We start from the raw sequence: 16,152 nt of genomic DNA, 5'->3' as shown, positions 1-16,152 counted from the left end.
ACCACTGTGCAGCCTATTTAAAGAAATGTCAAAGGTTTCTGATCACCCATTCTTGGGATGTTCTTAAACTTCTCAGCCTTTGTTGGTTGACATGAATCTTGTAAAGCCAAGAGTAAACCTAAGATTTAGTACGTTGACGAATACTCTCTTGAACCTCTGCACGGCATACGATAGAGAGCATATTGACTGGTTGCATCGTGGCTTGCTTCAGCAGCTCGAACAAAGGAGGTTACAAAAAGTGGTGTCTGTATTTGATTGTGCACAAAAAGTGCCAGTCCATCACGGGTACTGACCTCCCCACCCTCAAAGTGAATAAAATTTAGAGAACTATATCTGCCTCAAAGATATAAATCATCTAGAATCCACACCACCCTCACCATGCTCTCATTTCACTCCTGTCATCAAGAAGAAAGAAAAGGAGTTTGAAAACTGTGACGTTCAGGGACAGCTTTTCCCAGGCGATTGAACACTGCAAACTGCAATTAAACGTCAAACTACCAACCGTCTTGATAGCACTAGGAACTTTGGGCTTTGTTTTGTTTTGCATTATATTGGGTTTTTACTTATTTGTTTGTTTGTTTATTTATGTTATCTATTGATTATTTTGTTTACAAACCTGTTGTGCTGTTGCAAGTAAGAATTTAATTGTTCTGTTTCGCAATATATAATTAAACACTCTTGAATGTTTCTTGACTTGAAGCTCAGACCAAATAAAAAGATTTAAACATTTTGTAAAGAATATATTTCTTAGGCATATCATCATATGGCATTTCTGGGGCATTTCAGTTCACCATACATCATTATCATATCATCATATCATATGTATACAGCCGGAAACAGGCCTTTTCGGCCCACCAAGTCCATGCCGCCCAGCGATCCCCGCACATTAACACTATCCTACACCCACTAGGGACATTTTTTACATTTACCCAGCCAATTTACCTACATACCTGTACGTCTTTGGAGTTTCCTGTATTGTCCGTAATATTGGCAATTTGTCAACTAGCTATTACATTCTTTATACTAGCTCTGGCGCTATCTTTTAAACCAAAATCACTTAATTACCAAATATAAAATATAACTCAAATTGGAAATTTAGACTTATGATGTGAAATTAATCGAAACACATTTCCTGCTTCATTTCTAGTCTTGACATCAGGATTTGATATCCAAGTAATACCATTAAATGCAACTAACACAGAGAGAAACCTGCACATTCAGCCTTGACAAATGCAAATTATTTCTGATTAAAACTTGTCTCACTTTCCCATTGTACAAGGATCTTTTATTCTGGTGTCAGGACCCAAGTAAAATGTGTGCCTCTATTGTTCATGACAGTCACATCTATCAAAAGAAACCAGGGCTGGCCAAACAGCTCTCTTGTCTAAGAAACATGAATGCACTTGCAAAGTTCATTATTGATCATCTGAAGAGAAACATACTTTAAACATGAGTTTTTTCCGCTATTAAAATCATAAACCAGCAAAATCTTAAACTTGACCCTCAGTAGGGAGTATCTTTCAATTAGTTAATAACAGAAAATGTTTAAAGAATCTTTCTCTTCATCAACTTAAGCTCAAATGGAGGTTATGTCACAATCGGTTGGGGCTACAGTGCACCCACAGTATAATAATGTCCTTTCTTATGATAAAGTACAGATAGTGATTACATTCTCAAGAGGGATCAGGGAAGACAATAGGATAATGATTTCAACAGCATGAGAAAGCTACCGTAATGTTTAGTTGTAGAAAAATGAATGTAAACTATGTAAACAATGTATAGTCAGTTTGGAACTTCAATTCTTTTTTAAAAGATGTCGCCCAGAAATTTTGATCACATGGCAAAAATTTTTAGATGGCAATGACACAAAATTAAATTTTATCCAGAACTCATCACATCCAGGATCATTTTCATGTTCATAAGAGCAGAATTAGGCAATTTGGCCCATCAAGTCTACTCCACCATTCATTTGTGGCTGATCTATCTATCCCTCTCAACTCCATTCTCCTGCCTTCTCCCCATAACCCCTGACATCCATACTTATCAAGAATCTATCAATCTCCGCCTTAAAAATATCCATGACTTGGCCTCCAGAGCTGTCTGTGGCAATGAATTCCACAGATTCATCACCCTCTGACGAAATAAATTCTTCCTCATCTCCTTTCCAAAGGAACATCCTTTTATTCTGAGGCTATGGCCTCTGGCCCTAGACTTTCCCACTAGTGAAAACATCCTCTCCACATCCACTCTATCCAGGCCTTACACTAATCGGTAAGTTTCATTGAGGTCCCCCCTCATTCTTCTAAACTCCAGCGAGTACAAGTCCAGTGCCGTAAAACACTCATCATATGTTAACCTAATCATTCGTGGGATCATTCTTGTAAACCTCCTCTGGACCCTCTCCAACTTCAGCACATCCTTCCTCAGATATGGAGCCCAAAAGTGCAAACAATACTCCAAATGCCACCAGACCAGTGCCTTATAAAGCCTCAGCAATTACATCCCTGTTTTTATATTCTAGTCCTCTCAAAATATTTGCTAGAATTGCATTTGTCTTCCTTACTACAGATTTGACTTGCAAATTAACTTTTAGGGTATTCTGCACCAGCACTCCCAAGCCCCTTTGCACCTCCTATTTCTGAATTCTCTCCCCATTTAGAAAATAGTCTTTGCCTTTATTCCTACTACAAAAATACATGACTCCACACTTTGCTATATTGAATTCCATCTGTGATTGCAAATTGGAAGAGTTAAACCTCTGTATATTGTCCACAATGGTGCAACTGATCTTTCTCAGGCCCATGTCATTGTTCGGAAAGTTGGGCCGAAGGGCTTGTTTCCACACTATTTGACTCTGACTACCATAATAAGTTCCAAAGCGTCCAATTTCAGCCATATGTCACTAAGTGCAATAAAAATATAGCAAAGGTGTCCACCATGCGCTGACAACAGCCACGTAGAATTCCAATGAGTATGAAGAAGGGTCTTGACCCGAAACGTCACCCATTCCTTCTCTCCGGAATTGCTGCCTGTCTCGTTGAGTTACTCCAGCATTTTGTGTCTACATTCCAATGAATTGCCTTGGTCACCGGCGAGAAAGCTTAAACTGTAGTGTCATAGTATGTTGGGGGATCTCGAGTTAGTGGGGAGGAATGAGATATGTATGGCAAATGTATGCCAGGTATGTATAGCAAATGCTAGGTCGTAGAAAGATAACTTTTGGACAATCTCCCCACCCCCGCAGATTTTGTAGCTATCAACAAGTGCAAGTAGAATAATTAACTTGTGCATTTCAACTTGGAGCGCCAAAATGCTTTTTTTATATTGAAGTTTGGTTTTCTTCCTTTCCTGCTTGTATTCACTTGCCTGTTTAGAAACTACTAATACCCTCTCATTCACCCATAAACTTTAATCAATCACAAAAGGGCACTCCTTTTTGGAGGCTGCATGCACTGTAACTATTCAGCTGTTTTTTATACTTTCGTCGCGACGATGCAAATAGCTACCATAGCAGCAGGCAATAATGAACTTCATTGGAAATTAGCTAACATTGAAGTCATTCTATGGAGATCTGCTTGCAGACGAGCAGTAAAACTCCCGTTTTGGGAGATCCTGAAAGTGCATTAACTTTCAATTGTTACTTGGCAAATTTATTTTGAGGAACAAGAACCTGATCCTCAATATACTAATGTAATTAATGTTTATATATAAACATTAATTACATATGCCTTCTGTTGAAATGAAACTCAATTTTAAAAATACTGATGTGCAAACAGCTTACTACAAAATCAAACTAAATTCAGTCCAACATTAAGAAATGTAAAGTTCTTTCTGTCGGACCTAGCCTTTCCACCCTTTGTTTGAGCCTGCACTAACAATCACTATCTTTTTAACAGTTAATATGTTTTCCAAATATAGCAACACACTAGATTCCCTTCAACTCCAAAAGATTAGAATAACAACAAAATACTCTGCAGATTACATTATTCTACATGACAATTATGGTGTACATGGGCTAAATAATAAAATATAATTTATGTCTTACCTTTTGTAAAATCCATGGATTGGTTGAAGGCACAAGAACTGCCAGTAATCCAAGCAGAAGGCTTTCAATTTTAACATTTTACAAATTGCCTGTTGATATTTCTTTGTTCCACTAAATTGACTTTAAATAATTCACAGTAAGATTCCTGCTTCGGATTCAGCATTAGGATCTCGGAAGCATTTATTTTCACAAAGTAGTTTGATATTCTTCCACTGATGTTGGAGTTCAATTCTTCAAAACAGCAATATTTACAAAAGATGGATACGTAGCTCTTAACCTCATTAAACTTTGTGGGATTAAAAACTTATGACAGGGAAATCAGCAAATTTCTATCTTAGTTAGACTTTTTAACATCGTCTTGAGTTTACAAAGCCAATTCAACATACTAAGCATGGTAATCGTACTTCTTTGTCATTCGAAACCTGCTTTTACTCTGCAATTTTAATCCCGGCGTGAGAATCCTTATGTGTTCATTGTTTCCTGGATTCCTAAAGATGTATCAAAAAATGCTGAGATCTGGAGAAAAAAAATCCATGATAGATGCTCAAAAAGATAATCTACAATTCAAACCTCTTTTTCTAACAAAGAAATAGGGCTGAACTATAGCAAGTACAGTACGAACAAAACTGTCTTCACTGGACACTTAATTTCAAAACTACAGCTGCTCCATTGTCTTCTTTTCAGTGTGAGAAATGCGCCTTTCCCAGTAACCCGGAATGACAACGAAAACAATACCTTACTCAATCAGGGTGCTAATTATGCTTCACCTAATTCCCGTCACCCTTTGCCAATCAGCTCTTGTGAGCAGAGAAGCTAATCGCCTGTACCACATGGTGCTCAGTGGGCTCCTCCTGACCGTGGAGGTTGCAAGCTTGAGCAGTATAGATAGGCTGATGGTGGTTGCTGTGGCAACGGGATCACATTGATAAAATATGGAGTGACAAATGTGTGACCGTCCACTTACTAATTTTAAAATAACGTTTTTGTAACGTGGGACATAGGCACCATCGCAGTTATTTGCACTTGGGAAATATATTACATTATTACAGGTTGTAAAAAAAGTGCAGATAGTCTTTATAATTGTAATAGTCCCTTTATGCCTCTCGTCAGCTTTGCATTTGCCACCATTAATATGCAAATGTTTTTGATAATTACTTTCTTCAATGAAAAAAAATCAAAATAATGTCCTTATGGAAATAACTTAAAGTATCATTGAAATGGTGAAGATTTTTAAAATACCCTCATTACTTAATTGTATTAAATTAAACACCTCATACCAGATGAAGTGGGCAAAATTGAAAGGGTATGATGGCTCTCGTTTTCTTTGTTTCTGAAAACTAAATTATGATAATGAGGTACTTTAGAATTGGTGGAAAGCCCAAAGAATATCATTAGAACTGTCATGGGTTAACCAGTTAGATCATGAGAGAATGAATAGTTCTGACTAAAAAGAGCATGGCACCACAATGCTTTGTGTGATTCCGCTGACTTTGTGGTCAATGGCTGAACTACTCATCCATCATATCCATTCAAATCAGCATCTCTTGGCACTTGAGTGAGAAGAGATGAGGAATATACCAGAGAGCAGCCAAGGTGGAAGAAATTAATAATTTTAATAGGCCCTGGTGGAGGTAAAGATGTTGCTGTGCAGATAACTGGAAATGTTGTATTGAATGGAGAGGCAAAGACTAAGTAGGTGATATTTCTTTTTTAAACGTTTTGCAGAAATGAACTGGCAGTTTTATTTCCTGGTCAGTACATGGAAGTTAGGAGGTTGTGGTGGACAGTGATACATGAAAGCAATAGTTGTGTGATTCAAGCAATGGCAGTACTCAGGTCATACTGCAAGGTCAAGGGAACTATATAGTTTAATACAGTATATATATAATATAATATGGAATAATATTATAAAATATGATAAATATAGTTTAAGGAGCTTGCACGAAAGGTGTAAATAAAGTTAAAGCAGAAATAATGCATGATGAAAAACGTTTGGTGAAATAAGGTGCAGATTGAAAATAAAGGAAAGAGCATTGTTAAGCAGAGATTGAAAGGAAGGATATCAGGAGTCCAAAAGGCAATTCAAATTCTGAAACACGAGATTTGTCAATGATGTTATAAAAATGCTTTTCCTAATGGTCTGGATTTGTTGGCTCTGAGGATTGATCTGCAGGCTCCGGCCTAGCAGGAGGTACAGCTGCAGGTGGAAAATTTGACCCGCCGATTGGCCACGGAAGTCGGTTATGAGAACTGATCTGCTGGCTCCAGCTGGGCAGCCCTGGCTGCAGGGGGCAAATTCATCCCACCGAGCAATGCAGACGTCCCATGAGGTCGAGTTCAGCCGAGACGCCACAGTTTATGGGAACATCTGGTGGGGGATTTTGTTCAGGTTAAAGGGGTGGGGAGGGGGGGCAGATCACCGGTTGCTGAAAAATCGGTGGTGGACCTATATGCATTTAATAAAAAATGGGAAATGTCAGCTTGCCACTTTCTTTCACTTCTTTGTCGAGAATATTAGCTCCTCTATTTAGCAATGATTCATTGTTTCAGCCAAAGGGAGTTAATTTTTTTAATATGTACACAGAGTAATGACCACATTCACACTGTTCCGATAATTTGACTTTCTTTCCCCGCTCATCTTCAAATACTGAAAATAGTTTACTGAAACCAGGCTATTACATATAATACAGGATGTAAACATTTTACTAAAAATTTCGCACTCTTTGCCTAGCATTATTTTGACAGTGTCTTCGGCAGCTGGGTAATTGGTGTTGTTATGCTGGCTTTGTTCCAACAGTGAAGCTCCCAATTTCCTCACGTTACGCTTTAGAAGATATGGCGATGACTCTATGCAAACCCTATCTGGAAATTATGGCAACCTGATGGAAGTTTTACAGTTAAAAATCCTGGGGTTATTCACAGAGATATTGTTAATATCAAGACCATCTCATTTATCACAACACAATAACTAGTCAGAATTTTGCAGGAGCTACAATATTTTAGATGCAGAATACCATTTCTGAGATGAGTTTTGCAGAAGAAATGTTAAATTGAGGCTAAATCTTTCTTCAAATAAACATGAAAGGTCCCATTGCCATAATTAACAACAGCGGAATAATCCTCTTGCACTGAAAGAAATCAGAGATAAATTCATGTTCATAAGTGATTGTAGCTGAATTAGGCCCATCAAGTCTACTCCGCCATTCAATCATGGCTGATATTTCTTTCCCTCTTAACCCCATTCTCCTGCCTTCACCACTATAACCTCTGAGACCCGTCATAGTGATATGCTCTATTTCACCACCACCATGCCATCATAAGGTAACCAACAGAATGTCAAAGACCCAAAGAGTTCTATGCTCATATTTCCTGGCAAGGACATAATCATCTTCCTTATTTGCTTGTCTGCACATTTAGAAAACAGTCACAGACAAATTGGAGGTGGTTCAATCTAATGTCTTGTTCAAGAACATTCAATTGGAGAAAACATTTTAAAATTAACGATGGCCCAAAAATATATTTGAATATAAAACTCATGGGAATATTTTTGTAATATGTGGATGAAAGAAATTATGTTTTTGTCACAGGAATAATAATAATTATTATTATATAATAATAATAAATAATAGCCCCTTGTGCTAACATTCAGTTAGATGGTATTTGATCCAACACCACACAACCTCTTTCCTCTATATTCTTTCATAGTTTAGATCAGCAAAAACCTTTCACTCCGAATTAAAATGAACAATTGATTTGGCATAAATTTGCAAGAGAGGTCCAAATTTATGGCATCCGCTGCTTCCTGTTAAATCTGACCTGATATTTTTTAAAGGAATGACCCCGATCAGTTATTCAATCAGTTCTCCCTAGTAACTTCAACATTTCAACCAAATTACTCCTGCAATTTCAGAAAATACAACTATAGTTTGTATAATGATTTCTTATTTAATCATTGGAATTCAAACATTATATATCTATGCTAATATGCCTCTGAAGTCAAGATATCGATCCTAAGCTTTGGTGTTCAAAATTGCTCAATGTATTGTGTTCTAAGAACAGCTTTGCTCAAAGTAACCTCAAATGTAAGTCAGTGCTAGAAACATTGTTGGTTCATTATTCAGAGTAAAAAAATTAAACTTTGACAACAAGATAATTTCAAGATTGGGGAATAACAAGTAATTACGGGTGACAAAGAAATGGTCAATACAAGAAGGACTGCAGCAAATTACAACATGGCATTAAAAACAACTTGCAGAATAGACATGTAATTGTCAAATGAATTATGTTATGACATAAAACATAGAACGGGACAACACAGAAACAAGACCAATAGCCCATCACATAATGCTGACCATAATGCCCATTTAAATGAATCCAATTTGCCTGTACATGGTCTATATCCTGCCATTGCATTTCTGCCTGCTCATATGCTTGTCTAAATGCCTTTTAAACAATGCTATCATAACTGCTTCCAACACCTCCCCCACCACTGCTTTTCAGGTACTTACCACAATCTGCGAACAAAACCGGCCTTGTAAATAAATCTCTATTAAACGTCCCTCCTCTCATCTAAAAGCTATGCTCTCTGGTATTTGATATTTTCCCCGTGGGAGAAAAATTCAGACTCTTTATCCCATCTATGTCCCATCATAATTTTATACACTTTTCTCAGGTCATCCCTCAGCCTCCAACACTCTCCAACCTAGCTAATACTCTCTAATCCAGGCAATATCTTGCTGAATCTCTTCTGCACCCTCACCAAAGGTTCCATATCTTACTCTTAATGTGCCCACCAGAACTATACACAATACTCTAAATGTGTAGCAACCAAAGCTTTACACAACTGCAACATGAATGTCCAGCTTTTATACTCATTGCCCCAACTGATGAAGGCAAGAATGCCATTTACCTTATTTACCAGCTAATCCACTTAAGTTGCCACTTAAGATGTTATGGACTTGCATCCCTAGATCCTCTGCACATTAATAGACACAAAATACTGGAGTAACTCAGCGGGACAGGCAGCATCTCTGGAGAGAAGGAATGGGTGATGTTTCGAGTCTCGTCCTGAAACGTCACCCATTCCATTTCTCCAGAGTTGCTGCCTGCCCCGCTGAGTTACTCCAGCATTTTGTGTTTATCTTCAGTTTAAACCAGCATCTGCAGTTCTTTCCTACACTCTGCACGTTAATGTTCGTAAGGGTCCTGTCATTTATTGCGTGCTTTCCTCTTGCTTTTGACCTCCCAAAGTGCAACACCTTACACTTGTCGAGATTAAACTCCATCTGCTGTTTGTTGCTCAAATTTCCAATTGATCTATACTATATCCTGCTGTATCCTTTAACTATCTTCAAAATCCACAATTTCATCAATTTTAGTAATCCCGGAATTCTTACTGATCAGCCCATATACATTTCACCTAAGTCACTTATATATAAATAACAGAGGTACATGCCAAAGTTTCACAAACCTGCCTCCATTGACAGTGGAGAGAGTCAACGTGTGTGCAAATTTCTGAGGATCTGTCCTGGACCGAACATACTGATGCAATCATAAAGTAAGCCCATTGATGCCTCTACTTCCTTCGAAGATTGAGGACATTCGGTATGTCGATGAATACTCTCTTGAACTTCTACAGGTTTAGGGTAAAGTGTATATTGACTGCTTGATCAGGGCCTGGTTCTGCAACTGGAATGCTCAGGATCGAAGAGCGTTACACAAAGTGGTGAACACTGCCCAGTCCATCACGGGTACTGACTTCCCTACTGTCTAAGGGATCCATAGGAGACAGCCTCAAAAAGGCAGCTCGCATCATCAAGAACCCACACAATCCTGGCCATGCTCTCATTTCATTCCTGCTGTCAGGAACAAGGTATCAGAGCCTGAAAGCTGGAACATCCAGGTTCAAGAACAGTTTCTGCCCAACTACCATTAGGCTCTTGAACCCTACGAACTCCAACTAAACTCCGAACTACAAACTGCACTCGGGACTTGGGCTTTTTTGTTTTTGTACTATATATGTTTTTTGTTTATTGATCTTTTTGTTGTTTAGAATGACATCTACTGAGTAAATGGTTACCCCAACAGCTGCTGACGACCTTCTACCGCTGCACCATAGAGAGCATCCTAACGCATGGCATTCCTGTGTGGTATCTCAGCTGCACGGAGGCAGAGAGGAGAGCTCTTCAGCGGGTAGTCTATAGAGCTCAGAAGACTATCGGAACACAGCTGCCAGCCTTGGAGGGCATCTACAACACACGATGCCTCAGAAAAGCCACCAGCATTCACAAAGACTCTTCACACCCCTGCAATAGTCTGTTCGAACTTCTACCATCTGGCAGACGTTACAATGCCTTCTACACCCGCACCTCCAGACTCAGGAACAGCTTCATCCCCAGGGCCATAGCTGCTATGAACCGGTCCTGCTGAGCCGGATGGTCACATCGCACAGTGATCCGGCACAGACCTACTTGCACCTACTCTGTGATAAAACTGTTTCTAATTTTGTCTCATTGGGTTGTCTAAATTTATACTAATTAGCTAATTAATTTATTGCATCGTATGGAAGTGGCATTCCCAATCTCGTTGTACCCCTGTACAATGACAATAAAGATATATTGTATTGTATTGTATTGTATTGTACTATGTTTACATATCTGTTGTGCTGCTGTCATCAGTATGCGGCACGGTAGCGCAGCGGTAGAGTTGCTGCTTTACAGCGAATGCAGCGCCGGAGACTCAGGTTCGATCCTGACTACGGGTGCTGTACTGTAAGGAGTTTGTACGTTCTCCCCGTGACCTGCGTGGGTTTTCTCCGAGATCTTCGGTTTCCTCCCACACTCCAAAGACGGACAGGTATGTAGGTTAATTGACTGGGTAAAATGTAAAAATTGTCCCTAGTGTGTGTAGGATAGTGTTAATGTGCGGGGATCACTGGGCGGTGCGGACTTGGTGGGCCGAAAAGGCCTGTTTCCGCGCTGTATCTGAAATATGAAATATCATCATCAGTCTGTCATCAGTGGTGTTCAGCAGGGCTCAGTGCTAGGGAGGGTCAAGAGTGTTTTATTGTCATATGTCCTGAAATATGACAACATACTTTCATCTAAAGAAATCTTCTTTAAGTGAAGGGATGAATCAAGAGATCTGTAAAATTACAACATATATTAATGATCCGTTAGACCTTTCCATTTGTATCATTATGTATCTGAAGATTAAAGATATAAGCCAGTCATTAAGAAATAATTAAATTACAAATTCAGAGGATACCTTTTCATTGATAAAGAAGCATGGATGCAATGGTAAGGGAATTATTACACATAAATGTAAGAAAAGGCATCACAGGCATATGTAGGGAATTGATGAATATGCTGTAAATTATATTTGAGATTGCATGGACTGCATGTGGGGCATATTATGGGCCATAAATCCCTGCATTAAGTGGGGTATTATTGCCCTGAACACTCTGCACAGGTTGTTGCCAGGTAATCACATTCTTAATGATGCCCAAGTTGATTTTGTCCATAAGTCACAAAATGCACAAAAATCACTTGATATGGCAACCATACATCCACGGTATTGCAATCGATGGCTTCAAGAGCACTCAAGACTGATGAGAAAGAACAACTGCTGTAAATGGAGAGGGGAAACTAGTTCTGCTGTTCACACGAATTAATGTATGTACCTATGTCAGATTTGAGAATTTAATGACATTAATGAAGCTTGTTGCTGCAGGGATTAGTTGTGCATTCGTAAACCTGGGATGGCCTGTATTTCGTATAATGCGTACACATGAATTGCAATTTAGATGAACAATTGATTTTACAATTCCTAAAATTCAACTCAAAATGCATTAAATCTCCTTCAAGTAAATACTTCATTAATCTTTTGATTGATTCATAAAGAATTGCAGTGCATTTGGCATGCTTGCCTTCATCTGGAAAGGTTTAATTTGGTTTAGTTTAGTTTAGAGATACAGCGTGGATGGAAACAGGCTCTTCGGCCTACCAAGTCCCTGCCAACCACCAATCACCAGTACTTTGGGTACACAGTTGGAACATCATAATGCAGCTGTCCAAGCTGTAGGTGAGACCACATTTGGAATCTGTGTGCAGTTCCGGTTGCCCAGCTAGAGGGAGGATGTTATTAAGTTGGAAAAGGTGCAGAAGAGATTCACCAGTATGTTACTCAGGCTTGTGGGCTTGAGTTATTAACTGGGATAGACTCTTTTCTTTGGAGCGTAGGAGGCTGAGGGGTGCCTGACAGAAGTATGCAAAATCATGATGGAAATAAATAAAATGGACGCTCACAGTCTTTTTCCCAGGATGGAGAATTTAAAACTTGATGCTATAGGCTTCAGGTGAGGAGGAGAAATTTAAAGGGACCTTAGGGGCAACATTTTCACTCAGAGAGTAAAAGTTCACTCTAAGGGACCTGAGGGGTAACCTTTTAACTGCCAGACAAAGCTAATGCAGATACTATTACAACTTTCAAAAGCTATTTGGACAGGTGGATAGGAAGGGTTTAGAGGAATATGGGCCAAATGCAGGAAGTAGGACCAACCCAGAATGTCAACTTGGTTTGCAAGGTCAAGATGGACCAAAGGACCCGTTTCCACGTGCGTATAGCTCCATGACTATGACCCATCTTAAATATTCATTGGAGTGAGAAGTAACATGCCTGCAGGACGCAGAAATGCCTTACGTTCTGATAATTCATGACATCTGGATCTTGCAAATATTGGAATAGTGCTGCAGAAACTATTTCAGATAGAACATTTGCAAATGTATTTGAAATGAGCATTATTTTCTACACTAGTTCATCTAGTCCGATGAGATAATTTTCAATAGAAGCAATTTAAGAAGTCATTGGCCTGGAAATTCCATTACAAGGTGCTTGTTTATGTGTTTTAAGTGGTGGCATTTAAATTTAAAAAACAAGGTAGCATACTTCTTGAAATTAAATCCAGCCCCTGTGTTTTCATGTTATTGACGTACACAGGCATGCACAGTGATTTCAAAAGATACACAATACAGATTTTAAAATCTTTATTCGTGCAACTGCATCATGTGAATGGGGTCCAAAAATGATTTGATCCACAAACAATTGCACAGATATCCGCTAGACGGTTGCTGCCTATTGCTAGATTATTTTATTTAGCTGCCAAAGGAGTGCAAGTGATTCAATCTTCCACTGACTAAATATCTATTTTAAATTCTCATGATGATTAATCATCCCATCCCTTCCTGCTTGCTGCCATTACCTCAGTAATTCCTCGCCTCTTTCCGATTACCTCCCTTACTGACTTCATCCCGCCAACTCTTTCATCTAATTGTTCCCTTAGTTGACCCACCACCCACAATATTCCTCCCTTCCTTAAAATCATAGTCATAGTTATGCATATTCATAGGACATAGTTAAGGTTGATGGTCATAATCTTTTTCTCAGGGTAGGGGAGTCTAAAACTGCAGGGCACTGGTTTGAAAAGGGTACGATGTGAGGGGGATCTGAGGGGCCATTTTTTCCATAGAGGGAGGTGGGTACATGGAACAAGCTGCCAGAGGAAGTGGTAGAGGCAGAGGCAGGAACAATGACAACTATTAAAAGACATTTGGACAGGTACATGGATAAAAAGGGTTGAATCTGATATGGGCCAAATACCAGTACCACTTGGTCGGTGTGGATGAGTTGGGCTGAAGAATCAATTTCTCTGCTGTTTAACACAATGACTCTATATTCACAACCAAACAGCCTGACTTTCTGGCTGTACACTTTGCAAAACCCTCCGCTCATCCTCTCTCTCGTGCACTCTCTCTCTCTCTAATCTCCAATTTCTGAACTAGAACCTATGGAGCAAAGGTCTTTGTGGAACATAAATATGGATAACTCAATCAAATGTGGCAATATTTGAACATAGGACATATAACAAAATTGGTGGCAACCCTTCACGTCGTCCTCAAGTGTCCATTTTACGCTCACTGCTATTACAGGTCATGTTCTTTTGAGATGAGCAATATAGACTCTAACAGACAGGCATAGTATCTATTACAAAAAAAAAGCCAAGTCAAACTCCATCATTGCTGCCTAAATATCAAACTCAGTTTTCCATGAGGATACACTACATCTCCACAGAAGTCAAAAACATTTAAAAGCTGATGTCAGCCTACTCCTTGTGCCAGTAGACAAGAACAGACAGTTCTGCTAAAATGCGTGTTTTCATATCGCAAATTGAATACAGCATAATTGATTTAATTAGGGATCTCTATTTATATTAATGAGGACCACATTGGTTAAAACTCAATTTCTGTTGGGAACTAGAGAACAACTTAAAAATTACTTTGGAAATTGACAAGCAGAGAAAAGTTGTCTAGGAAGAAAAAATAGTCTAGGATATTTTACTGTGACCTCTGCCCAGTTATCAGACACCACTGTTAAAGAACACAAAATGTCATTTAAACCACTGGTGACTATTGAAATTGGTAAGAATCACTTCAAGAGTCAAGAATGCTTTTTTGTCATATGTCTCGAAATGGAACAATGAAATTCTTACTTACAGCATCAACAGATATGTAAACACCATAATAAGCAGCAAAATAGTTCAGTATGCATTAAAAATATGTATGCCCCAATAATAATGCCCCCAATAGTTCGGAACTTATTTGGAGGTTGTAGTGTTTAATAGCCTGATGGTTGTAGGGAAGTTGCTCCTGAACCTAGGCTCCTATACTTTCTTCCCGATGGCAAGAATGAAATTAGAATGTGGCCGGGGTGGCATGAATCTCTGATGATGATGGCTGCCTTTTTGAGGCATTTGTGCAATTATATGCTTTTAATCAAAGTAACATAAAATCTTACAGTAACAAAAATAAACCTATGGCTATTAAATCAACCTTTATTTTTGAAAATCCTGTGGGCGAAATAATTTTGTACTTGCAAGCCTGAAACTCTCCAGCCCCTAAATTCCTTCCCTCAATGAAACCACTGCTTTTACAACACGACTTTCTATAACGGCATGGTAGCGCAGTGGTAGAGTTGCTGCCTTACAGCGCCGAAGACCCGGGTTCGATTCCGACTACGGGTGCTGTCTGTACGGAGTTTCTATGTTCTCCCCCGTGACCTGCGTGGGTTTTCTCCTAGATCTTCGGTTTCTTCCCACACTCCAAAGACGTACAGGTATGTAGGTTAATTGGCTTGGTATAAGTGTAAATTGTCCCTAGTGTGTGGAGGATAGTGTTAATGTGTGGGGGATCGCTGGTTGATACGGACTCGACGGGCCGAAGGGCCTGTTCCCACGCTGTATCTCTAAAACTAAAACGAGCTTGCTTAGAAACGCAACTGTCGTGTTGTAGCAGAACTATCAGTATATGAAACCAAGAGGGATGCTACAATGATTAAGAGATTTGGATAAGTACATGGATAGAAAATATTTAGAGAAGTATGGGCCAAAAACAGACAAATGGGCTAACTTGAATAGACATCTTGGTCAGCAGGGACAAGTTGGGCTCAATGGCTTGTTTTCATGCTCCACAACTCTGACTCTCTAAACAATGAGTTCTGGCAAGGGGAAGTCCAAATTGATTGTGTAATTGGCCATTTGGATGTTTCTGCTGGGCATTACTCTTTTCCCATTTTCTTCTCCTAATACTCAAAATAGATGAGGAAACATATAATAGTAATAAAGACTTCAGTAGGATGTTTTCCTATTTTTGTGAAGAATAACACTTTGTGGAATGTGGGGTTATATAGAAAAAAAAGAGGTAGGAGAATTTAAAATTGAAACCAGTTATCCAATTATTCAAGTCAACAATAAAAAAATTTGGAAAAGACATGTTGCTGGGCATTATACGGCATTCATGAAAAAATGAAATGAATCTCATTTCTGTTTAAAAAACCTTTCATTGGCCAATTAGTATTTATTTGTTTTGAAGTGTGAGGTTGACTACTAACTCAAGCAATCATGAAATAAAACATTGTCATTACGCAACCATTTAAAACAGACCACAAACCAGAGTGAAATTTTAAAGCAGAAAAAAAATTGTTCATTAGATAATTTAATATAAACAGGTAACAGGTCCTCAAAGATAGCAAGATCAATAATGTGGTTAAATAGG

At 38.8% G+C, this 16,152-nt stretch overlaps 1 protein-coding gene across 7 annotated transcripts in view; it reads right to left on the bottom strand.

The window, feature by feature from the left end:
• The window catches only part of iqsec1b (IQ motif and Sec7 domain ArfGEF 1b), a 381,341-nt gene that overhangs the window by 165,770 nt on the left and 199,419 nt on the right, over positions 1-16,152 (bottom strand). The window contains exon 1 of one of the 7 annotated variants that reach the window (XM_078413941.1): positions 4,046-4,275. The exons of 5 other annotated variants lie outside the window; for them this stretch is intronic. In XM_078413941.1, the coding sequence (XP_078270067.1) occupies positions 4,046-4,122 (77 nt within the window). In that variant the 5' untranslated portion in view covers positions 4,123-4,275. Of the gene's footprint in view, positions 1-950; positions 970-4,045; positions 4,276-16,152 lie in introns of those variants that run through there. One more of the 7 variants, XM_078413946.1, reaches the window with a different exon arrangement.

This window comes from Rhinoraja longicauda, chromosome 17 (assembly GCF_053455715.1).
Source record: "Rhinoraja longicauda isolate Sanriku21f chromosome 17, sRhiLon1.1, whole genome shotgun sequence".
Classification (NCBI taxonomy): Eukaryota; Metazoa; Chordata; class Chondrichthyes; order Rajiformes; family Arhynchobatidae; genus Rhinoraja; species Rhinoraja longicauda.
Note: the sequence above shows the minus strand (reverse complement) of the source record. Positions and strands in the feature narration are given on the sequence as shown.